Source organism: Pan paniscus, chromosome 1 (genome assembly GCF_029289425.2).
Source record: "Pan paniscus chromosome 1, NHGRI_mPanPan1-v2.0_pri, whole genome shotgun sequence".
Taxonomy (NCBI): domain Eukaryota; kingdom Metazoa; phylum Chordata; class Mammalia; order Primates; family Hominidae; genus Pan; species Pan paniscus.
The window spans coordinates 127,052,681-127,078,767 of record NC_073249.2 but is presented as its reverse complement, the minus strand read 5'-3'; the positions used below and the strand labels follow the sequence as shown (position 1 = coordinate 127,078,767).

Sequence of the window (26,087 nt, the reverse complement as noted above, 5' to 3'; positions counted from 1 at the left end):
GGATGCAAATACATACTTCTTTGCATGGTGGCAGGAAAAAGAAGTGCTGAGCAAAGGGGGAAAATTCCTTATAAATTCATCAGATCGGCCACGCGTGGTCGCTCATGCCTGTAATCCCAACACTTTGGGAGGCCAAGGTGGGCAGATCACCCGAGGTCAGCAGTTCAAGACCAGCCTGGCCAACATGGCAAAACCTTATCTCTACTAAAAATACAAAAATATTAGCGGGGCATGGTTTTGTGCACCTGTAATCCCAGCCACGAGGGAGGCTGAGGCAGGAGAATCACTTGAATCTGGGAGGCAGAGATTGCAGTGAGCCGAGATCACGCCATTGCACTCCAGCACCTGAGTGACAGGAGTGAAACACCATCTCCAAAAAAAAAAATCAGATCTCATGAAAACTCACTCACTATCATGAGAACAGCATGGAGGGACCACCTGCATGATCTAATCACCTTCCACGAGGTGCCTCCCCCAACACATAGGGATTACAATTCAAGATGAGATTTGGGTGGGGACACAGTGCCAGACCATATCACCACCTATGACCTATAAGGCCATGCTTCAATATATCTTACCTTTTAAGGCCAAACCAGTGTATAACCTCCACATATTGGTATACAATTTTGCCTGTAACTTCTGCTTTTCTGAAACTTACCCCTTCCTTTAAAAACCCTTGGGTTTAGGCTAGTAAAGAAGTTGGGTCTTAAGTGTCAGCTGCCCAATTCTCCTTGCTTGGTGCCCTGCAAATAAACATCCTCCTTTTTCTCACTGCAAATCTTTGTGTAGACTGGCTTTCCTGTACCAGGTGAGTGGACCCAGGTTTGGTTTGGTTTTACAAACATTTTACTAACACAGCCAATTAATCCAAGAAGACTTTGTAAAATTTTTTTTTTTTTGGAGATGGAGTCTTGCTCTGTTGCCCAGGCGGAAGTGCAGTGGTGCGATCTTGGCTCACTGAAAACTCCGCCTCCCGGGTTCAAGCAATTCTCCTGCCTCAGCCTCCTGAGTAGCTGGGACTACAGGCACATGCCACCACACCCGGCTAACTTTTTGTATTTTAGTAGAGACAGGGTTTCACTGTGTTGCCCAGGCTGATCTCGAGCTCCTGAGCTCAGGGAATTTGCCCACCTCGGCCTCCCAAAGAGCTAGGATTACAGGCGTGAGCCACCATGCCCAGCTGACTTTGTAATTTTAACAGAAAGAAAACCAAATTCAAGTTTTATGTAAGTATTATACTTTACACTAAGCCTTTTTCTAATAATCTTATAAATAAATTCATCAAATGTAGCCAGTTTTGACCACCACAAAATTTCCTTTCTGTGAATCTTCCATGACTTTCTATATCTATTCAGATTTTTTCCTATACTTTACGCCTTCTCATTCTGAAACAAAGTCATTTTACTTCAGCACAAAACTACTTACAAAACTACTTTTTTCCTTAACAAAAATCCATCCCCATATACTTTGCATAGAAAGTTGCTTTTCTCTGCCTCTATTTGCTCCTAGTAGAGTCTAATTCACATATATTGATTATAACCTGTAATCACAGGACTTATATTTTACACAGAAAACTAGGAGGTAAATAATTGCAGCTGTTTTTGTAACACATCAGCATTTTTAGCAGACCAGCAAAGCTTATGATTATATATCTTATAACTTTATAGTGATACACATCCCTAACTCACAAAAATGAGTATATTTATTAACAGATCCAAGTACATAGCCTCTCAGTATTATATCAAAATAAGAGGCAAAAAATGTTAAAAATATATAAGCACAGCCATAAAAAAAGAACGAAATCATGTACTTTGCAGGAACATGGATGCAGCTGGAGGTCATTATCCTAAGCAAATTTTGCAGGAATACGAAATCAAATACCACACATTCTCATTTATAATTCAGAGCTAAGCATTGGGTAGCTGTGGACATGAAGACGGGAAAAGCCGGGTGCAGTGGCTCACGCCTGTAATGCCAGCACTTTGGGAGGCCGAGGCGGGTGGATCATGAGGTCAGGAGTTCGAGACCAGCCTGGCCAACATAGTGAAACCCAATCTCTACTAAAAATACAAAAATTAGCTGGGCGTGGTGGCGTGTGCCTCTAGTCCCAGCTACATGGGAGGCTGAGGCAGGAGAATCGCTTGAAACCGGAAAGCAAAGGTTGTGGTGAGCCAAGATTGTGCCATTACACTCCAGCCTGGGCAACAGAGTGAGACTCTGTCTCAAAAAAAAAAAAAAAAAAAAAAAAAAAAAAAAAAAAGATGGGAACAATAGACACTGGGACTACTAGAAGGGAGAGAGAGGGACGAGGAAAAAGGCTGAAAAACTACCTATGAATTCCCACCTGGGTGATGGGATCATTCGTACCCCAAACTCAGTGTCCCACAATATACCCATTTAACAAACCTGCACGTGTACACCCTGAATCAAAAATAACAGTTGAAATTATATATATATATATATATATATATATATATAAACTTAAAGTTATACTTTGAAGTTAATGTTTCAGTAGCTTATCTTAGAAATGATCTTGGCCAGGCTCGGTGGCTCACGCCTGTAATCCCAGCACTTTGGGAGGCCGAGGCAGGAGGATCACCTGAGGTCAAGAGTTCAAGACCATCCTGGTCAACATGGTGAAACCCTGTCTCTACTAAAAATACAAAAAATTAGCCAGGTGTGGTGGCACGCACCTGTGGTCCCAGCTATTGGGAAGGCTGAGGCAGGAGAATCACTTGAACCCAGGAGACAGAGGTTGCAGTGAGCCGAGATTGTGCCACTGCACTCCAGCCTGGGCTACAAGCGCGAACTCTATCTCGAAAAAAAAAAAAAAAGAAAGAAATGATCTTAATATTTTGTGAATATCCATTAACTAATTCAATTTAGCATCAGTTCAAGATTTTTAGTTACCAAAAGATCTTAGAAACTATTTCCAAGCTGACATGCTACCAAATATAATTACTGCTGAAATAAGGTTTGCCAGAATAATGATTTAATTTGATTAAACACAAATTTACAATTTTCATAATCTTAAACATCTAGTAGATTATAATGCTAGCTTATTTTTTTCTTTATTATCTTTTTAAAATCCAGATCCTGCACAATGTGCTAGCTTATTTGATCTGTAAACCTGTATAGGTTTAGGAAAAGCATACCCAATTAGAATAAAAATGTATGCCTGTATTATACTTAATATAGATAACTCAGAAGACACGCTGTTTTTATTAAACCCACAATATTAAACTAGCCTCATTTGCCAAATATTCACATAAATAATGTGAACTTAAATTCTTAAACCATTTAAATTAGTCTCTATAAAAGTACATTTTAACAGCATATTGAAATTATTGGAAGGTCAATCCCCTAAATTTCTGGCTATTTCAAGTATTATATAAGCCTTATTTATCTCTAAACCAATCTGAATAGAACCTTTTTAAGATATTTTATAATCTAATTTGATCACACTGAGAGTCGCAGGACGCAGACAAATGCCTAGACAAATAGGGGTGGGTCCCCGGTGAAACCCCCCCTCCAAGCCAAGGACAGTTTAAAGCCTGAAAACCAAGCTACAAGTCAAATCTCTCAACTGAACTGAGAACCTGACTTCTTATTTGGTGCACTTTCCTCTGATTGATCCCCACCCTTTACCTATTTTACATTTATCTACCCTTTCCTAATTGGTTTTCTCCACTGTCATGCCCACCTTTGAGTGGAGTCTTCGTTTTAACCTTTTTTACATACTCACAAACCAATCAGCATGCACTCCCCATTCTGAGCCCATAAAAAGCCCAGGACCCAGCCACACCGAGAGAGAAAAACCACCTGACTGCAGGGGTGTGGGACCACCCCCCAGCCCCTGCATCCCCTCTCTTCTGAGAGCTGTTCCATGGCTCCGTCGCCCAGGCCAAAGTGTAGTGGCGCAATCTTGGCTCACGGCAACCTCAGCCTCCCAGTTTCAAGTGATACCTCAGCCACAAGAGTAGCTGGGATTCCAGATGCTTACCACCACGTCCGGGTAATTTTTGTATTTTTGGTAGGATGGGGTTTCACCATGTTGGCCAGGCTGGTCCCAAACTCCTGACCTCAAGTGATCCACCCACCTCAGCCTCCCAAAGTGCTGGGATCACAGGCCTGAGCCACTGTGCACCGCCACTGATCTGCTCTTGGTCTCTAATAATTTTGCCTTTTCCTGGGTGTCGTATGATAGAATCATACAGTATTCCATTGTACAGATGTATCACAGTTTGTTTATTCATTCACCCATTGAAAAACATTTCACTTGTTTCCAAGTTTAAGCAGTTATGAATAATGTTGCTATAATCATTCATGCACAAGATTTGTGCGAACATAAGTTTTCAGTTCTCTTGAGTAAACACTTATAAGCCAAATTGCTGGGTCATTTAAGTGTATGTTTAATTTTATAAGAAATTGAAAAACGTCCAGAGTGTGTGATACTGTATAATAATGTATGATAACTTAAGTTACTCTGCATCCTTGTCAGCACTCGGTATTGTCAGTTTTTTGTTTGTTTGGCCATTCTAATAGGTATGTAAGAGCATATTATTGTGATTTTTAATTTACATTTGCCTAATGACTAGTGACATTGACCATCTTTTCCCATGTTTATTTGTCATCTGTATCTTCTTTGGGGAGGAATCTGTTCAAAACCTTTGCCTTTTATTTATTTATTTATTTAGAGACAGAGACTCACTCTGTTGCCCAGGCTGGAGTGCAGTGACACAATCATGGCTCGCTGCAGCCTCAACCTCCTGGGCTCAAGCGATCCTGCAACCTCAGTCTTCTAAGTAACTGAGGCCACAAGGGCATACCACCATGTCCAGCAAATTTTTTTATTTTATGTAGAGCTACAGGCCTCGCTATGTGGCTGAGGCTGGCCTGGAACTCCTGGCCTCAAGTGATCCTCCTACCTCAGTCTCCCAAAGTGCTGGTATTACAGGTGTAAGTCACAGCCCTCAGCCTCAGTTTTTAAAATTGAGTTTTTTTCTCCTGGCCTCAGAAGATCCACCTGCCTCGGCCTCCCAAAGTGCTGGAATTACGGGCATGAGTCACCTCAGCCAGCCTGTAATGATTCTTAAAATTGAGTAGTGTGTGTTCTCCAACCTTGTTCTTCTGTTTTTGTTTGTTTGTTTGTTTGTTTTTTGAGAAGGAGTCTTGCTCTGTCGCCCAGGCTGGAGTGCTGTGGTGCAATCGCGGCTCACTGCAAGCTCTGCCTCCCGGGCTCAAGGGATTCTTCTGCCTCAGCCTCCCCAGTAGCTGGGACTACAGGCGCCTGCCACTATGCCTGGCTAATTTTTGTATTTTTAGTAGAGACGGGATTTTACCATATTGACCAGGCTGGTCTCAAACTCCTGACCTTGTGATCTGCCCCCTTTGGCTTCCCAAAGTGCTGGGATTACAGGCGTGAGCCACCGCGCCCAGCCTATAATGATTCTTAAAATTGAGTAGTGTGCATCCTCCAACCTCGTTCTTCTAATATTTTTTTCTGCACTAATTTCATTCTCCTTTCCTTCTCCTGCCCCAATGAAATGAATGTTATACTATTTGATATCACCCCACAGTTCCCTGAGGCACTGTTCAATTTTTTTTTCAATATTTTTTGTGGTTCAGATTGGATAATTTCTATTGCTCTTCACGTTTATAGATCCTTTCCTTTTTTTCCACTCTGCTGTCAAGCTATTATTGAGTCTAGGTCTGATAATTCTGAGTCATCTTGGGCTGGGATTTGCTGTTTTTTCCACCATGAGTTGCTGCAATTTTCCTGTTTTTGTTTCTGTTGTTTTTTTCAATGTTGAGCAATTTTGTATTGTATCCAGGATGTTTTTATTATTATGTTATGAGACTCTAAGTCCTGTTAAAATCCTCTGAGGAATGCTGGATTTTTTCTTTGTTTTGGTTTAGCAGATAGTTGTCTCAGTTACGTTCAGGCCAAAGTCTAGCCTGCCTTCTATGGACCATGGAACGTAATTTCAGTTTTCAAGCTTTTGCAGAGTATTTCAATCTGTTCTATGTATGTTTCCCCCAGGGGCTAAATGGGACCTGGGTGGGGGTCTACACCACACACCAGTGTTCAAAGCCCTTGGTCTTGAAGTAGTTTAGGATATGCCACCTCAAAATATGCCACTTTGGTATACTGATTATTTTGAGGTGAAGACACTTAAAAAACAACAAATGCAGAGAGAAGCTTTCTCTGAACTCCCTGTATCTGCCTAAAGACAGATATTCCAAAAGGAACTCAATTGTCATCAATCCCCTTCCCAGGAGTTTCATCAACAGAAAAGATTAACGCATCATAGGAAAGCAGACTAGATACTATCCCCAGACAAACTTTGTCAGAAACTATCATATCTCCCATCTGTTCTTCCAAGGGACCCATCATTCATCTTTATTTTTTATTTTTATTTTTTGAGACAGGGTTTCACTCTCGTTGCTCAGACTGGAGTGCAATGACACAATCTCTGTTCACTGCAACTTCTGCCTCCTGGACTCAAGCCATCCTCCCACCTCAGCCTCCCAAGTATCTGGGACTACAGGTGCTCGCCACCACACCACGCTAATTTTTGAATTTTTTGTAGAGGCAGGGTTTCGCCATGTTGCCCAAGGTGGTCTCAAATTCATGAGCTCCAGTGAGCCTCCCGCCTCAGCCTCCCAAAGTGCTGGGATTATAGGCATGAGCCACACCTGGCCCATTCATCTTTACTAAAAATCATTTAATCTCCCCAAAATGCCCACATCTCTTCTGCCCTTTCCCTTGTGATGATGATATACAAGCTTTCAAATCTCACTGCTTTTTGGGTATTTGCCTTTTTTTCCTGTGATACTCCCATGCACATAATAAATTAGCATACCTTTTCTCCTGTTAATCACCTGTTGTCAGTCTGTATCCTAGACCTAGCTATTGATCCTAGGTGGGTAAAGGGAAAGTCTTTCCCTCCCTTACACTCTTCTATTTCAGATAAGTTTTTCCCACAAACACCTTGGGAGTGATCCTAAGACTTCAACTCTCTTTGAAGTCCTCTTCTCCAAAATCTCCACAATAGTCTCTGGCTCCCAGAGCTCCTTATCCTGGTTCTGTGGCCCAAATGCCTGGTTTTCAGTCTTCCTGTGCTGTCAGACACCTCCCACAACTGGATCCATCTCTGCTATGATCTGAATGTTTGTGTCCCCTCAAAATTCATAAATTAGAACTTATTCCCCAATTACCATCAATTACCATGAGGAGGTCAGGTCTTTAGGAAGTGATTAGAAGGTAGAGCCCTCATGAACGGGATTAATGCCCTTTAGAAGAGGCTTGAGGGAGTTCCTTTGCCCCTTCCACCATGTGAGGACATGGAAGATACCACCTATGAGGAACAGGCCCTCACCAGACACTGAATCAGCTGGTGACTTGATCTTGTACTTCCTAGACTCCAGAGCTCTGAGCTATAGGTTTCTGTTGTTTATAAATTCCCCAGTCTGGCCTGGCGCAGTGGCTCACATCTGTAATCCTAGCACTTTGGGAGGCTGAGGTGGGTGGATTATCTGAGGTCAGGAGTTCAAGACCAGCCTGGTCAACATGGTGAAACCCCGTCTCTACTAAAAATACAAAAAATTAGCTGGGTGTGGTGATGTGCGCCTATAATCCCAGCTACTGGGAAGGCTGAGGCAGGAGAATAGCTTGAACCCGGGAGGCAGACATTGCATTGAGCTGAGATTACGCCACTGCACTCCAGCCTAGGCAACAAGGGCAAAACTCTGTCTCAAAAAAATAAAATAAAAATAAATAAATTCCCCAGTCTAAGGTAATTTGTTATAGCAGCCGAAGTGGACTAAGACAATCTCCAAGGCAAATCAGCAAGCTCAGTTGCTGATAGAGTCACCACCCATAGGGAGAATGCGGCTTTAGAACTGGAGCCCTACAGAGCCAATAAAAGAAAACAGAAACAGAATAGTTCCTAATTTGTCAGAGGGGCCTCTTTCCAGTTTTCTTTTTAAAGATAGAGATACACTCTTGGTGTTCCTTTTGCAACGTTCCAGAATTTTTCTTGCTTTGAGATAGTAGAGAGAAAAATATACGAAACTCACCATTTTGTTGGTCTTTCTCTGAGTTTTAATTTCTTACCCAATTTATCTTCTATTATTTTCTTTATTACCTTTATTATTTATTTTACTAATCTCAGTTATTTGTTTTGTAATGCCCAACCTTGTTTTTTCCTTATTCACCTGGCCTTGTTTCTCCCTTAGCTAAGAGAACCAGACAAACTCCATCTTGGCTCTTTCATTGGCAGCCCCTTCCTCAAGGACTTAACTTGTGCAAGCTGACTCCCAGCACATCCAAGAATGCAATTAACTGATAAGATACTGTGGCAAGCTATATCCGCAGTCCCCAAGAATTCGTCTGATTGATAACGCCCAAAGCCCCGCGTCTATCACCTTGTAATAGTCTTAAAGCCCCTTCACCTGGAAATGTTTACTTTCCTGTAACCATTTATCCTTTTAACTTTTTTGACTACTTAACCTCTGTAAAATTGTTTTAACTAGACCCCTCCGCCTCCCCTTCCTAAACCAAGGTAGAAAAGTTAATCAAGCCCCTTCCTTGGGGCCAAGAGAATTTTGAGCATTAGCCGTCTCTCGGTCACCGGCTAATAAAGGACTCTTAATTCGTCTCAAAGTGTGGCGTTTTCTCTAACTCGCTCAGGTACAACAGTTTCATTATTCCCCCCAGAATTTTTGTTGTATTCTTTGGGAGAAATAGCATGGAATGTGTTTATGCCATCTTTTTTTTTTTTTTTTTTTTTTTTGAGACAGGATCTCACTCTGTCACCCTGCTGGAGTGCAATGGCATGATTTGGTTTGCTGCAGCCTCTACATCCTGGGCTCAAGTGATCCTCCCACCTCAGCCTCCCAAATAACTGGGACTATAGCTGTGAACTACTATGCCTGGTTAATTTTTGTATTTTTTGTAGAGATGAGGGTTCACCATGTTACCCACTGGTCTTGACTCCTGCGTTCAAGTGATCTGCCCACTTTAGCCTCCCAAAGTTCTGGAATTACGGGCATGAGTCACCTCACCTGGCCTGTTTTATATATTTTAGGGAAGTAGAAGTTACAGGCTAAGTCATAAATCAATATATGGAGGTTATACATTGCTTTGGCCTGAAAAGGCAGAATATCTATACCTAAAGGATTATAAATCATGTTGCTATAAAGACACATGCACACGTATGTTTATTGCGGCACTATTCACAATAGCAAAGACTTGGAACCAACCCAAATGTCCAACAATGATAGACTGGATTAAGAAAATGTGGCACATATATACCGTGGAATACTATGCAGCCATAAAAAATGATGAATTCATGTCCTTTGTAGGGACATGGATGAAGCTGGAAACCATCATTCTCAGCAAACTATCGCAAGGACAAAAAACCAAACACGGCATGTTCTCACTCATAGGTGGGAATTGAACAAAGAAAACACATGGACATAGGAAGGGGAACATCACACACTGCGGCCTGTTGTGGGGTGGGGGGATGGGGGAGGGATAGCATTAGGAGATATACCTAATGTTAAATGACGAGTTAATGGTGCAGCACACCAGCATGGCACATGTATATATATATGTAACAAACCTGCACATTGTGCACCTGTACCCTAAAACTTAAAGTATAATTTAAAAAAAAAAGGCAGAATATCTTGAAGTGGGGGCTTACAGGTCATATGTGTCTTCAGAGATTCTTTAATTTGCAATTGATTAAAGGAGTAAAGCTTTGTCTAAAATTTGGGACCAGGTGCAGTGGCTCACACAAGTAATCCCAGTGCTGTGGGAGGTTGAGGTGGGAGACTCACTTGAGCCCAAGAGTTTGAGACCAACCTGGCCAACACTGCAAGATCCCATTTCTATTATTAAATAAATAAATAAAACAAAATGGTACAGCTGTTTTGAAAAACAGTTTGGCAGTTCCTCAAAGATTAAATGTACCGAATGGAAATAATTAAGACGACAGCCCAGGTGGGACAGCTCATGCCTGTAATCCCAGTACTTTGTTAGGCCAAGGCTGGCAGATCATTTGAGGCCTGGAGTTCAAGACCAACCTGGGCAACACAGCGAAACCCTGTCTCTACAAAAAATCCAAAAATTAGCCAGGCATGCTGGTGAGTGCCTGTAGTCCCAGCTACTTTGAAGACTGTGGTGGGAAGATCAGTTAACTCCAGGAGGTCAAGGATGTAGTGAGCCATGATTCTGCCACTGTACTCCAGCCTGGGCAACAGCGCAAGACCCTGTCTCAAAAAACAAAAAAATTTAAGAAGAAGATAACAAGTAAAAAAATCTTAAAAAAGAATTAGGCTGGGTGTGGTGGCTCACATCTGTGATCCCAACACTTTGGGAGGCTGAGGTGGGAGGATCACTTGAGTCCAAAGGTTCACGATCAACCTGGGCAACATAGTGAGACCCCATCTCTATATTTTTAAAATTAAATTAATTTTTTTTTTTTTAAGGCAGAGTCTCTCTTTGTCACCTAGGCTGGAGTACAGTGGCATGATCTTGGCTCACTGCAGCCTCCACCTCCTGGGCTCAAGTGATGCGCCCACCTCAGCCTCCCAAGTAGCTGGAACTACTGGCTACTTTTTTTGGTATTTTTTTGTAGAGACAGGGTTTCACTGTGTTGCCCAGGCTTGTCTTGAACTCCTGATCTGCCCGCCTTGGTCTCCCAAAGTGCTAGGATTACAGGTATGAGCCATGTTGCTTAGCCTCTATTTTTTAAATATTAATTTTTTTAAAAAAAAAGGCCAGCCTGGGCAATATTGGGAGACCTTATCACTACTAAAAATAAAAAAAAATTAGCCAGGCATGGTGGTGCATACCTGTAGGTCTAGCTACTTAAGAGGATGAAGCTGTAAGATCACTTGAGCCCAGGAGTTTGAGGTGGCAGTGAGCTATGAGATCATGCCACTGTACTCCAGCCTAGGCAACAGAGCCAGAACTTGCCTCTAAAAAAATAAATTTAAACATAACATTACCATATAACTCAGCATTCCTCTCCTACTTATATACGTGGAGGAATTGAAAACAAGGACTTGGCTGGGCATGGTGGCTCATTCCTGTAATTCCAGCACTTTGGGAGGCCAAGGTGGGAGTATCACTTGAGGTCAGGAGTTCGAGACCAGCATGGCCAATATGGCGAAACCCAGTCTCTACTAAAAATACAAAAATTAGCCAGGTGTAGTGGCATGTGTCTGTAGTCCTGGCTACTCGGAAGGCTGAGGCAGGAAAATCACTTGAACCCAGGAGGCAGAGGTTGCAGTTAGCTGAGATCACACCACCACACTCCAGCCTGGGCAATAGAGCGAGACTCTGTCTCAAAAAAACAAAAAACAAAACAAAACAAAAAAACACAAGGACTTAAACAAATAAGATACTTGTACATAAATGTTCATAGCAGCATTATTCATAACACCCAAAAGGTAGAAACAACTCAAATGTCTACTGATGGATGAAGGGATAAATAAAATGTGGTATATCCATAAAATGGGTTATTGTTCAGCCAGAAGAAGGAATAAGTTCTGATACAGATTACAATACGGATGAACCTTGAAAACATGGTGCTAAATGAAAGAAGTTAAATAAAAAAGGACAAATATTGTATGATAACACATATAAAATATCTAGAACAGGCAAATTCTTAGATCACAGAAAGTATATTAGAGGGAAGAGATGTGGTGAGTCATTGGGAAAAAAATGAGAGCAAAGTCAATGAACAGAGCTGACACTGCTCAGTGGCAACACATTGTGAAGTCCTGCTATCCTGGGTGTAGTTGATATTAAATAGTTCTTGAATTAGATGCTAATTCTGCCCTGTAGAAGGGGGTTCCCAATTCATTGTTCTTTATGTTCCTTGATTTGACCTTCTGGGAGACAGTTCTTCCTTTATTATATTTTTTAGTTATATGTGAAGAGGGTATTGGAGAATATGCACTCTTTGGAGGCTAACCAGTATCCTGAGCTCATTTCCTGTGTATAGAGGGCTGTAGGCCAAAGAGACATGTTAAGTTTTGTCTAGGCTCTTGGCTCCTTTGGCAATACAATTATCTTATAAACATTACTGGTTTCTTATCTCTTAGATTCCAATCAGCTTCATTTGCCAATGGCCATAACACAGTTCTTTCCTTGACATATCTCCATTTACCTGTCTACTTAATTCTAGGTACCTTGAGCCTATCAAGCTTGGTGGGAGACCAACACCTTTATTCCCTGTTCATTTAGCCATTTCATCCAACTGAAAGGACTTACTGGGTGATATCTCAATCCATTTAGAGATTTTAAAGATAGGTATGACAGGGACAGGCTTGGTTTGATTTTTTAAAATTATTATTAAAGGCTTCCATTAGAAAAGTATTTGCCATTGTCAACTGTGCCAGTTCCTGAATTTCTATGTTGTCTTTATTCCTTTCCATTCCTGCTTACAAATTAGTAAATTATTTTTTGGCTATTTCTCTTTCATGAAGTGTCTTTCAAATACATCCAACATTAACCTACACATGCTATTAACATTTTGTTTTCTAGTCTCTTGCACTGGAGCTATAAACTTACTATGTTCATTATTTAACTTTTAAGTAATTGCAGGTCACAGTTTTATCAAATATTCCATAGTACACCATGGGTTATCATTCTTCCAGCTTCTAAAATCAGTTTGCTTGCCCCCATCACTTGGCCCCTAAGTCAAAGTCACAAAAGTCATGCTTTTGTTAAAATACACCCATCTCTGGCCATAAGTTTTTGTATTAATCAATATATGCTAGGTTTTGTCAAAAAAATTTTTTTTCAACTTCCAAGTGCTTGGAAATTGGCAAAATCTTAGTGTGACCTCAAAGGAAGATGCGGAGGCAAAATTAATATAAGTAGAATTTGGGCCAAGCTTGAGGATTGCAACTTAGGAGTACAGATTCAAGTTGCCCTAAATATACACTCTGATTAGCAGCAGTTACAAGTGGATTTTTAAAGGAAAAGAAGAGGCAGCTCCTGACTTGTTTACCAAGAATTTACATTAAAATAACCCAAGCTACTGATGGGCTATACATTGTTGTTGTTGTTGTTGTTTTGCATCATAAATTCTGGGAACACAAAGATCATGGGTGAGGCAGCTAGTCAGGAAGAAAATTACTTTAAATAATTGTCCCCAAGCATGGATGTAGAGTGGGAGCTGCAGGATGGAAGGCAAGAATGACCAAAATCCCATGCTCTTGTCTCTTTGGGACTGCATACCTCCCAAAGCTCAGACTGCCCTGAGCTATTTTTCTTTTCTCATTTGTAACATAAAATAATAAAAAATGTATTTATTGTTCATGCTGTACATTTACTGTAGGTTATACATCTCCTAATTCTAGGATACAGTCTGATGATGAAGCAATGCTGCACATTGCCAGACTCAAAGGCAGAGAGAAAGAGGAGTCTAAACAGTCGCAAATTGGCAATTCAGTGCCCTGGCCCTGAGGTAATTGGCCAGAACTGGACATGTGGTCTCACTCAACCACAAGAGAGCCTGAGAGTGCAACCTACTTTAAGAAGTGCCCTGCAGGTTGAGAGTGGGAAATAGTTGGTGAACAGCACAATCCAATTGCATATGAACTTTGTAATCAAATGTACACTAGGACTGGTAAATGAGGCCCAACTTTACTAGAGTTGTAGTCCCCATTCCCAGATTTAAGAGGTCCCTTTAACAGCACAAGCGCATACTATACACACTGTGCACCTTTCTCTAGTCTTCCACAAAGGAAGCTGTGGTGATTTTATCAGGTAACTGTGCTAGATACAGGAGAATCCCCAAGGCTTTAATTTATATTTAACCCTGACTCTGAGATGAAACCAATTCATTGATTCTCAAATAGACTTTAGAGCATCAAGTGATAACTGAAGCTTTGATCAACAAGCCCCATAGGGCAGCAATCATGCAGGGTAGCTTCTCCAGTTTCCGAACGTACAGAGGGAGGCAAGGGCCTCATCTCCCTGAAATCTCCTCCTGGGCCCCTGACTCGAAGAATAAGTCTGCTATAGGAAAAAACCAGAAGCCACTGAAATACTCTTCCTCAGAAATGAAAAGTAAGTTTTATTTCAAACCTATCAGATCCATGTTCTAGAGAATGTTAAACTCTACAGATCCATCTCAGAATCAAAGGACCATATTCATATTGACAGTTAAGCTCTTATAATGGAAGTAACCTCATTCAACTCTTCTTAGAAGTAAATGATGGACAAGTAGATAATCTTTGGCAATCCTTTCCAGTTTTGTTTACACATAGGTTTCTTTTTCCCCCTGAAGAACTAACAAGAAAAAGCCAGATTCAATTACTATGATTTGGCAGCTTGAAACAACAAACTGGTTTTTCCTGCTCCTGAGCTGAAATTTCAATTAAATAGTTTTAAAAGCTATGATGGCATAGGAACAAAATATTTGTCAAGTGACACCTGGAAACCTGCAGTTTAATTCTCTAAGCACTGAAATTTTTTTCAATATTTTAACCATTTTGAGCAGAAATTCCTTAAAAATGTCTATCAACATAGTCCCTGCCCTCTTTCTTTCTTGTTTGTTGTCTTTTCATTATTTTCTCCTGGGTTTTCTAACAACCTCTGACCTTTATCCATTAAAGTCTACCAGCTTGGCACTGTCTGAAGATATTGATCTAGAGAATGTCATTTTGTGTGCGTAATGTTTGCAGCGTCAACTGCACTAAACATAATTTGATCTGGCCTTAATTTCTCTGGGGCATCATAGGGAATCCCAGTTATTGTACAATATCATAATGCACTCATGCCTTCAATAGGGTTGCCACATTTAGCAAATAAAATTATAGGACATCCAGTTAAATTAGAATTTCTGATAATCAATGAATTTTTTAAAGTATATCCGAAATATTCCATACTTCATTGCTTATTTGAAATTTAAATTTAACAAGGCTTCTGTTTTTTTTTTTTTTTTTGAGACAGAGTTTACCCTCTTGTTGCCCAGGCTAGAGTGCAATGGTGCAATCCTTGGCTCACCGCAACCTCTGCCTCCCGGGTTTAAGCAATTCTCCTGCCTCAGCCTCCTGAGTAGCTGGGATTACAGGCATGTGCCACCATGCCCCGCTAATTTTTTGTATTTTTAGGAGAGACGGGGTTTCTCCATGTTGGTTAGGCTGGTCTCGAACTCCCAAACTCAGGTGATCTTCCTGCCTCGGCCTCCCAAAATGCTGGGATTACAGGCGTGAGCCACTGCGCCAGGCGAAGGCCTCTATTTTATCCGACAATTCTAATTAGGTACCACTGAGACACATAGTCCTATTTGGCCCTGGCTGCCTTTAGACTATTATCTTTTTCTCATTTGAAAGAGCTGCAGACCTTGGGTACTGATTTGAATTGTTGGATGTCCAGACTTGCAGTTCAGGCTCAGCTGCCATTCTTGCCCTGGTGAGCTTCTGTACCTTCCCCTTCGCCCTCTGAAGGTTGGCTGAATAATCAACTGACAAAAGTCAGATTAATAAGAGAAGAGGCAGGCTGGGCATGGTGGCTCATGCCTGTAATCCCAATACAATGGGAGGCTGAGGCAAGAAGATCACTGGAGCTCAGGAGTTTGAGACCAGCCTGCACAAAATAGTGGGAACCCATCTCTATTAAAAGTAAAAAAAAATTAGCCAGGTATGGTGGCATGTGCCTATAGTCCCAGCTACTCAGGAGGCTGAGGCAGGAGGGTTGCTTAAGTGGGAGGCTGAGGCAGGAGGACCTTGGAGGTCAAGGCTACAGTGAGCCATGATCATGCGACTGCACTCCTTCTAGAGAGAGACCCTAACTAAAAAATAAAAAAATAAAAAAAAGAAGAGAAAAAAAAGGCATAAAATTTATTAGTGTACATGAGGAGAAATCACAGGGTGATTACTCTTATCCCCCATGTAGTACAGAAGGGTATATACCATCTTTACAAAGAATGAGAGCTCCAAGCATGGCCAAAAATAGATTATGGTGGTAAATCAGGTTATAGTGGCAAAACAAGTTACGGGAGGGACAGAAGCAGAGGCCTGACTAACAAAGGTGGGTAGCAGCCCTCAGAGAGAATAGATGGTGGAAGTTTCTTTCAGACCTTTAAAGGTGTCAGAATCTCAGTAAATCTTTCCTAGATCTGGACAAGGAAGGGCCTCAGAGAAAGCCTGGCTACATTAATGCAGATTCTCCACAGATGCAAATCTGCCCTACAAGAGACAGTTTTGCAGGGCTACTGGGCTACTTTTTTTTTTTTTTTTTTTTTTGAGACAGGGTCTTGCTCTATCAGCCAGGCTGGAGTACAGTAGCATGATCATGGCTTCATGTGGCCTTGAACTCCTGGGATCAAGCGATCGTCCCACCTCAGCCTCCCTCATGAGTAGCTAGGACTAAAGGCATGTACCATTACGACTGGTACATGTTTAAATTTTTATTTTTTGTAGTGATGGGGTCTCAATATGTTGCTCAGGCTGGTCGCGATCTCCTGGGCTCAAGCAATCCGCTGGCCTCAGCCTCCCAAAGTCTTGGGATTACAAGCGTGAGCCACCACATCTGGCTTGCAAAGGCTACTTCTGATTGCAGGCCCTCTAAACAGTCATCTCAAAATATGTCAAAGTAGTATATTTTGGGGTAAAATATTTTGATTTCCTTCAAAGCCATTGTAGGGTTAATAATTGGCCTAATTTCAATATTGCTGTTTATTGGGAAATAGGGAGGCCCAAGGGGGAGAAGGGTGGGGAAATGGGCAGTTGGTGGAGTAGTCAGAACACACATAACATTTATTAATTAAGTTTGCCTTCCTATATGAGTGCAGTACATGGCACCTGTATTAGTCCATTTTCATGGTGCTGATAAAGACATACCCGAGACTGGGAAGAAAAAGAAGTTTAATTGGACCTACAGTTCCACATGGCTGGGGAGGCCTCAGAATCATGGCGGGAGGTGAAAGGTACTGCTTACATGGCTGCAGCAAGAGAAAAATGAGGAAGAAGCAAAATCGGAAACCCCAGATAAACCCATCGGATTTCATGAGACTTATTCACTATCATGAGAATAGCACACGAAAGACTGGCCCCCATGATTCAATTATCTCCCCCTAGGTCTCTCCCTCAACACGTGGGAATTCTGGGAGATACAGTTCAAGTTGAGATTTGGGTGGGGACACAGCCAAACCATATCAGCACCCCAAAACAATTACCATAGTAACATCAAAGATCATTGATCACAAAGCACTATACCAGATATAATAATGATGAACAAATTTAAATATTGCAAAAATTATTGAATATTATGTGACACAGAGACACAAAGTGAGCACATGCTGTTGGAAAAATGGCACCAATAGATGTGCTTGAGGCAAGGTTGCCACAAACCTTCAATTTGTAAAAAAAAAAAACAAAAAAACAAAAGCAACGTCTGTGAAGAGCAATAAAGCAAATCACAATAAAACGAGGCATGCTGTTATCATCATCTAACAGGCACATTTTGGTTTCAAAAAAAACTGTACATGTATTAAGATCTAATATGTATTTTACCATCCAGGAATTTTCTCAAGACTGTATTGCAGAAAATTTTAAAACCAGTTATTCTACTCTAATACAGTTACTTATTTTTCTTCAATATCACTTTTTTTCTAAGTATGTCTCTCTTGGACATGGTTTTAATCATTTGCAATATAAAGAGACATAGGCTTAATTTATAGCAGCCCTGAGTTAACAAAAAGAGATAATCCTATTCGCTTATTTGATAATCCAGCTGAACCTGAAGTACTGATTTCAGCCTGTTCATCACCTGAATGGGCTGCCGTGGTTAGAGGGTTTCCAACACAGCTATTGGAAGACTTTTAAAAGGTAATGCTGTGATCCATGCAGCCAGGAAGGGGTTGGTCCCTCATAACTCTGCAATCCTCTGGGCCCAGTTTTCTTTTTCCTCTCCCGGTTGATGACACTAGGCCCATTGGTGGTATGGCTTTGGGTTTCCTTCAGTCTCAAGATCTCAGTCAGGGTGGGCGAAGTGGAAGAACAAGCCTTCTTGCAGACCACTGGTTGGTTGGCAGCCTTTGCCATAGCTAATCTGGTTGTTTTCAGGTCAGTGACAGTCACTTTTAGGAGAGGGTTCGTTTGCTTTCAAAATCCATCTCCCCGTTCCTCTCAGGGTTCTTTGCCCCAAAGGACTTTGCCCTTCCTTACGCAGTGGACACCTTGGCACCCTCTGCAAGCAGACAGTCCCGCAGAGGCCCTCGACGAGTGTCACTCCATCTGTTTCGCGCTCCTAGGAGAGGTGTAGCAGAAAGCAGTGCCTCAGGCCTCCACGCGACGGTGAAGCAGGAACCAGGGGCTGCCAGCAGAGCAGCCCAGGTGCGTCGCCTTAGGGACAGAGCTGCCAAGTGCCGAGCTGGGGCTGCCAGAGCCGAGCCGGGAACGGCATTTGCCAGAGCCGAGGCGGAAGCCGGAGCATTTGGGGGACGGGACCGCGGGAACCCGGAAACGCCTGGGCTGCACCGAGCTGGCGGTGGCTACGGCGACGGGAGCCGGCGGCGCTGCGGGTCAGCGGTCGCGTAGGACCCAGCGGACTCGGCAGCCTGGGGCGCCCGGCGGAGCTGAACCGCGGCCCCCGGTGGTGGGCTCAGGCGGTCGAGCTGCGCGGGAGGTGAGTCCTCAGCGCACCTGGGGAGGGGCGGGAACCAGGAGGCTAGCGGCTGCGGGGCGGCCCGGGAAGCTCCTGGAGGAGGAGGAAGAGGAGGCATGCGAGGGGGCTGATGTGAAGTCTGTAGGGGTGAAGGGGACGGTATCGAAGACCTGAAATACAGTGCTAGCTAAGTAGGGGTGGGAGCAGATGAGGTGACACGTTGTAACTCCGACGGACGACGTGCGGAATGTGCTGGGTGGAGGAGGAAAAAAGGCCCGAGGAGAGGGGTGTGTCAAGCGAATGAAGACGGCAGTGTGTGCCTCAGCGCCTGGTGCGTGCGGAGCTAGTGACGGGTGGGCCCGGCTGGGGCCCGTCATTCCTTCAGTGAACATCCCATGAGCTCTCGCTCGGTGTTGAGCCCTGTGGTAGGCACAGATGCACCCGACCAGCACCTGGAGCTCAAGAAGCCGCAGGAACTTAAAGAAATGGAAAGGCTGCCCTTGGTAAGGCTAGTAAGAACACAAGGACTGTTTGAAGTGGGGTGAGATTCTCATCAGAACAGGTGTGTGGGTGCATTGCTTTATAGTAAAAGACGATCTTTTATTATGTTCTCTTAAATGCAGTATTTGAAAGTTAAGTCTTTTCGTTTTTGAAATCAACATTCGACTTTAGTAGTTAAAGATGAAATTTGGTGCAGTTTCTTACTTGGTGTTCTTATTCACTTTCACTGGTAAACTCAGGGTGTTTCAAGGGAATGACTTGTAAACTTATATTTCTGAGGCTAACTTTCCTCCCAACTGTTGATTCTATCTCTTCAGCATCTCAGATTTAGTTCTCCCCTTTTTCATTCCCACTACCTGTCTGCTAAATATGCTCGTCTTTCCTCTTCTTACTTGCACTATAGCAATAACTTCCAAACTGGACTTGTCCTCAGCCTGGCACCCTTCCAGTCACTTGCCTCCATATTACTTTTAAAGCCAAAGATCTTATGACTTTCTTTTTTTGGTTATTCCTTCCTCAGAAATATGCAGTGACTCTCGATCGGCTTCAGAATAAAATGTAAATTATTTAGGGAGGCATTTAATAAATTTTATATTATTTAGGGAGGCTTCAGATTTTTCCTTCAGAATTTGAGTCTGACGATGGCTCCAGTAAAATCAATATGATTCTTTTTTTTTTTTTTTTTCAGACGGAGTCTCGCTCTGTCGCCCAGGCTGGAGTGCAGTGGCGCAATCTCAGCTCACTGCAAGCTCCGCCTCCCGGGTTCATGCCGTTCTCCTGCCTCAGCCTCCTGAGTAGCTGGGACTACAGGCGCCCGCTGCCACGCCCGGCTAATTTTTTTGTATTTTTAATAGAGACGGGGTTTCACCGTGTTAGCCAGGATGGTCTCGATCTCCTGACCTCGTGATCCACCCACCTCGGCCTCTCAAAGTGCTGGGATTACAGGCGTGAGCCACCGCGCCCGGCCCCCAATATGATTCTTTCTTTTTTCCTTTTATTAAGCAAGTATTACTTTTTTCCACATATCCTATTTTTTAGCCAAACTAGTCGTTAATTAGACGTCCAGTTTCTGAACATGCTATATGCCTGTCAGCCTTGGTGTTTGCTTTTATCATTTCTTCCTACAAAGAAGAAACAAGGAAGGCCTTCCTTGCTGTCTTTGTAGAAATTCTACTTATTCTTCAATTCCTTAAATGCCATCTCTTTCTTATGCGGCTTTCTGAAATCTGCCATAAATCCAGTTCATTCTTTTTTTCTTTTTCTTTTTCTCTTTTTTTGAGAGAGTTTCGCTCTTGTTGCCCAGGCTGGAGTTCAATGTTGCGATCTCGGCTCACTGCAACCTCCGTCTCCCGGGTTCAAGCGATTCTCCTGCCTCAGCCTCCTGAAGTAGCTGGGATTACAGGTGCCCGCCACCACACCCAGCCAATTTTTTTGTAGTTTTAGTTGAGACGGGGTTTCACCATGTTGGCCAGGCTGGTCTTGAACTCCTGACCTCAGGTGATCCACCTGCCTCGACATCCCAAAGTGTTGGGATTACAGGCATGAGCCACTACGCCCAGCCCATTTTTTTTTCTTCATGTGTGCTGGGCTTTATAAATCTTACAATACTTGTTAAATTTGCATTGTAATTTGAGAGTTCTATTATCCCTACTGTAATGTAAGCTTCCTAAGGAAAGCATTTGTACTTACTACTTTTTTTTTTTTTTTTTTGAGATGGAGTCTTGCTCTGTCACGCAGGCTGGAGTGCAGTGGCGTGACCCTCTCGCCTCACTGCCACCTCCGCCTTCCAGATTCAAGAGATTCTTCTGCCTCAGCCTCTCGAGTAGCTGGGACTACAGGCTTGCATCACCACACCTAGCTAATTTTTGTATTTTTAGTAGAGACGGGGGTTTCACCACGTTGGCCAGGCTGGTTTTGAACTCCTGGCCTCAAGTGACCCACCCACCTCACCTCCTAAAGTGCTAGAATTACAGGCATGAGCCACCGCGCCCAGCCTGTACTTACTACATTTTTAAAGCACTTTAGTACTTGAACACATCATGATGTATTAGACTCTTAAATATTTGTTACATTAATCATGTAATGAAACAGACTGTTATTGTGCTTCTGGAGACAAGATGAGCTCTTGAGTTGTTATAGAAACTTACTGTGGATTTAATATTTGAAAATGCTTTTCTGTTCCATGTTTTAGTACCTCATTTGATCCTAGTAATAAATCGTTGGTGTAGGATAGTTATTATCACCGCTATTTTATAGATAAGAATATTAAAGTTCAGACAGTCCAAATAATTTGCCCTGGGACCTACATATACGCCTTAGTCTGCCTCAATTATATTTGAAATTGATATAATTTGTGTCCTGAAACATGTGCCTTTTACTTAGTAGAAATTCAACATTTTGCTCAAGTGATTGGATAAGTTACAGAATCAATGGAAAGAATCTCGTTTGAAAGCCTAAACTTGTTCAGTAGCCATGAAATATAACTTTTGAGCTTTTCCTTTCCTGAGAAGTATAGAGAGTGAAGTTTCTGTTTGATGTTAATCAACTGTGGATTTGTCTGTGTGTGTGCGTGTAAGTGCCAGAAATTTAGAGTAAGTTATAGACCTGTCTGGGTAACTGAAATAGCTTGAACATCATCACACTGACAGTTAATAATGTCATTCATGAGTATTAATTTATTATTAAATAAGATTCAGGTGAATATGAATTGGTAGCTTAACATTAGATTTTAATCCTCACAAAAGCAATGTATTCTTAAGTATGTTCAACTTAATTATCTCTATTAATGAAGGAGTGTAGTGGTTACATATTTTTAATCATTGTTTCTTTAATGTATCTTTTATATAAATTCGAGTGTTTTATATATAAGTGTGAAAATGACTTTAGAAGCTACAATGTTGCTTGGCTTCTCTATCCAGATTGCCTGACCAGAACTCTTTCTAGTTTATCAGCCATATTGGAGACACCATCTAAAATGAAACCAAAGAGCCAGTTTAAAATAAGTTGCTGTACTTAGAGATAAGAAGTCTGATTGAAAAGGTATGCTAGGTCAGGAAGCATAGTGGAAATTAGAATTACGATGAAGCTGAAACTGGGCCGGGTGTGGTGGCTCATGCCTGTAATCCCAGCATTTTGGGAGGCCCAGGCAGGCGGATCACGAGGTCAGGAGTTTAAGACCAGCCTGACCAGCATGGTGAAACCCTGTCTCTACTAAAAATACAAAAATTATCCTGGCGTGGTGGTGGACACCTGTAGTCCCAGCTACTCGGGAGGCTGAGGCAGGAGAATTGCTTGAACCTGGGAGGCGGAGGTTGCAGTGAGCCAAGATCGCTCCATTGCACTCCAGCCTGGGCGACAGAGTGAGACTCCATCTCAAAAAAAAAAAAAAAAAAAAAAAATGAAGCTGAAACTTTGAGGTCATGTCAGATAAAATGCTAAGAAACAAGCTCATTCCACAAAGTATCTACATAGGACTTTATATCTACCCAGAGCCGAGTTTTTTCTGTAAAAGTTATATAAGTTTTTTTTCTAAATTCATATATGCTATAAAACCAATTTCAAACAGCATTTCTTTTTTTTTTTTTTTTAAAGTAGTCTTTTTTTTTTTTTTTTTTTTTTTTTCTTTTTTATTGATCATTCTTGGGTGTTTCTCGCAGAGGGGGATTTGGCAGGGTCACAGGACAATAGTGGAGGGAAGGTCAGCAGATAAACAAGTGAACAAAGTTCTCTGGTTTTCCTAGGCAGAGGACCCTGCGGCCTTCCGCAGTGTTTGTGTCCCTGGGTACTTGAGATTAAGGAGTGGTGATGACTCTTAACGAACATGCTGCCTTCAAGCATCTGTTTAACAAAGCACATCTTGCACCGCCCTTAATCCATTCAACCCTGAGTGGATACAGCACATGTTTCAGAGAGCACAGGGTTGGGGGTAAGGTCACAGATCAACAGGATCCCAAGGCAGAAGAATTTTTCTTAGTACAGAACAAAATGAAAAGTCTCCCATGTCTACCTCTTTCTACACAGACACAGCAACCATCCGATTTCTCAATCTTTTCCCCACCTTTCCCCCCTTTCTATTCCACAAAACCGCCATTGTCTTCATGGCCCGTTCTCAATGAGCTGTTGAGTACACCTCCCAGATGGGGTGGTGGCCGGGCAGAGGAGCTCCTCACTTCCCAGTAGGGGCGGCCGGGCAGAAGCGCCCCTCACCTCCCGGACGGGGCGGCTGGCCGGGTGGGGGGCTGACCCCCCCACCTCCCTCCCGGACGGGGCGGCTGGCCGGGCGGGGGGCTGACCCCCCACCTCCCTCCCGGACAGGGCGGCTGGCCGGGCAGAGGGGCTCCTCACTTCCCAGTAGGGGCGGCCGGGCAGAGGTGCCCCTCACTTCCCCGACGGGGCGGCTGGCCCGGCGGGGGGCTGACCCCCCCACCTCCCTCCCGGAGGGGGCGGCTGGCCGGGCAGAGGGGCTCCTCACTTCCCGGTAGGGGCGGCTGGGCAGAGGCGCCCCTCACCTCCCGGACAGGGCGGCTGGCCGGGCGGGGGGCTGATCCCCCCACCTCCCTCCCGGAGGGGGCGGCTGGCCGGGCAGAGGGGCTCCTCACTTCCCGGTAGGGGCGGCCGGGCAGAGGCGCCCCTCACCTCCCGGACAGGGCGGCTGGCCGGGCGGGGGGCTGATCCCCCCACCTCCCTCCCGGACGGGGCGGCTGGCCGGGCGGGGGGCTGACCCCCCACCTCCCTCCCGGACGGGGTGGCTGGCCGGGCGGGGGGCTGACCCCCCCACCTCCCTCCCGGACGGGGCGGCTGGCCGGGCGGGGGGCTGACCCCCCCACCTCCCTCCCGGACGGGGCGGCTGGCCGGGCGGGGGGCTGACCCCCCACCTCCCTCCCGGACGGGGCGGCTGGCCGGGCGGGGGGCTGACCCCCCCACCTCCCTCCCGGACGGGGCGGCTGGCCGGGCGGGGGGCTGACCCCCCCACCTCCCTCCCGGACGGGGCGGCTGGCCAGGCAGAGGGGCTCCTCACTTCCCAGAAGGGGCGGCCGGGCAGAGGCGCCCCTCACCTCCCGGATGGGGTGGCTGGCCAGGCGGGGGGCTAACCCCCCCACCTCCCTCCCGGACGGGGCGGCTGGCCGGGCTGGGGGCTGACCCCCCCCACCTCCCTCCCAGACAGAGCGGCTGGCCGGGCAGAGGGGCTCCTCACTTCCCAGTAGGGGCGGCCGGGCAGAGGCGCCCCCCCCACCTCCTGGACAGGGCGGCTGGCCGGGCAGGGGGCTGATCCCCCCACCTCCCTCCCGGACGGGGCAGCTGGCCAGGCGGGGGGCTGATCCCCCCACCTCCCTCCCGGACGGGGCGGCTGGCCGGGAGGGGGGCTGACCCCCCCACCTCCCTCCCGGATGGGGCGGCTGGCCGGGAGGGGGGCTGACCCCCCCACCTCCCTCCCGGACGGGGCGGCTGGCCGGGCAGAGGGGCTCCTCACTTCCCAGTAGGGGCGGCCGGGCAGAGGCACCCCTCGCCTCCCGGACGGGGCGGCTGGCCAGGCGGGGGGCTGACCCCCCCACCTCCCTCCCAGATGAGGAGGGAGGACGCTCCTCACTTCTCAGACGGGGTGGCTGCCGGGCGGAGGGGCTCCTCACTTCTCAGACGGGGCGGTTGCCAGGCAGAGGGTCTCCTCACTTCTCAGACAGGGCGGCCGGGCAGAGACACTCCTCACATCCCGGACGGGGCGGCAGGGCAGAGGTGCTCCCCACATCTCAGACGATGGGCGGCCGGGCAGAGACGCTCCTCACTTCCCAGATGTGATGGCGGCCGGGAAGAGGCGCTCCTCACTTCCTAGATGGGATGGCGGCCGGGCAGAGACGCTCCTCACTTTCCAGACTGGGCAGCCAGGCAGAGGGGCTCCTCACATCCCAGACGATGGGCAGTCAGGCGGAGACGCTCCTCACTTCCCAGACGGGGTGGCTGCCAGGCAGAGGCTGCAATCTCGGCACTTAGGGAGGCCAAGGCAGGCGGCTGGGAGGTGGTTGTAGCGAGCCGAGATCACGCCACTGCACTCCAGCCTGGGCGCCATTGAGCACTGAGTTAACGAGACTCCGTCTGCAATCCCGGCACCTCGGGAGGCCGAGGCTGGCGGATCACTCGCGGTTAGGAGCTGGAGACCAGCCCAGCTGACACATCGAAACCCCGTCTCCACCAAAAAAATTCGAAAACCAGTCAGGCGTGGCGGCGCACGCCTGCAATAGCAGGCACTCGGCAGGCTGAGGCAGGAGAATCGGGCAGGGAGGTTGCAGTGAGCTGAGATGGCAGCAGTACCGTCCAGCTTCGGCTCGGCATCAGAGGGAGACCGTGGAAAGAGGGGAGAGGGGAGAGGGGAGAGGGGAGAGGGGAGACGGGGGAGGGGGGAGGGGAGAGGGGAGAGGGGAGAGGGGAGAGGGGAGAGGGGAGAGGGAGCTCTATCTACCACACAGTCCTTCTCTGAATATGAGTCGGACAAATTCTTTTTTGGAACCCAAACAGCATTTCTAATAGTATTTTCTATCATGAGTAGGTTTTATAAAGGTATTCAATGAATAAGGCATTGTAGTATAATAATCACTTTATTTGATTTATATTCCTTAATCATAACCACCCTACAAAATACATACTATTATTTATCACCATTTTATAGATAAGGGAAAGGAGGGACAGAGAGATTAAATAATTTGCTGTACTAAGTTGTAGAGACAGAATGTGAACTCAGTCTGAGACCAAAGGCATACTTTTATATACTATGGTGACTGACCCTCTAATACTTGGATGTGTTTTTTGTTTTTTAAATAATTTTTTGTAGAGATGAAGTCTTATTATGTTGGCTTGGCTGGTCTTGAACTCCTGGCCTCAAGCGATCCTCCCACCATGGCCTCTGAAAGTGTTGAGATTACTGGTGTGATCAGTCCATAGACATGCTTAAACACAGGCT

At 45.0% G+C, this 26,087-nt stretch overlaps 1 protein-coding gene and 1 long non-coding RNA gene across 7 annotated transcripts in view; one reads left to right on the top strand and one right to left on the bottom strand.

Annotated features, from left to right (window-relative positions):
- The window catches only part of LOC106635067 (uncharacterized), a 56,089-nt gene extending 38,151 nt beyond the window's left edge, over positions 1 to 17,938 (bottom strand). The window contains exon 1 of the long non-coding RNA XR_008626145.3: positions 17,801 to 17,938. This is a non-coding gene — a long non-coding RNA (uncharacterized LOC106635067). The remainder of the gene's footprint in view (positions 1 to 17,800) is intronic.
- Positions 14,135 to 26,087, top strand: part of SLC35A3 (solute carrier family 35 member A3) — a 76,854-nt gene continuing 64,901 nt past the window's right edge. For 2 of the 6 annotated variants that reach the window (XM_055115658.2, XM_055115652.2), the window contains exon 1: positions 18,741 to 19,140. In XM_055115658.2, the coding sequence (XP_054971633.1) occupies positions 19,033 to 19,140 (108 nt within the window). In that variant the 5' untranslated portion in view covers positions 18,741 to 19,032. Of the gene's footprint in view, positions 18,659 to 18,740; positions 19,141 to 26,087 lie in introns of those variants that run through there. The other 4 variants (XM_055115660.3, XM_063599828.1, XM_057302861.2 and 1 more) reach the window with 4 other exon arrangements.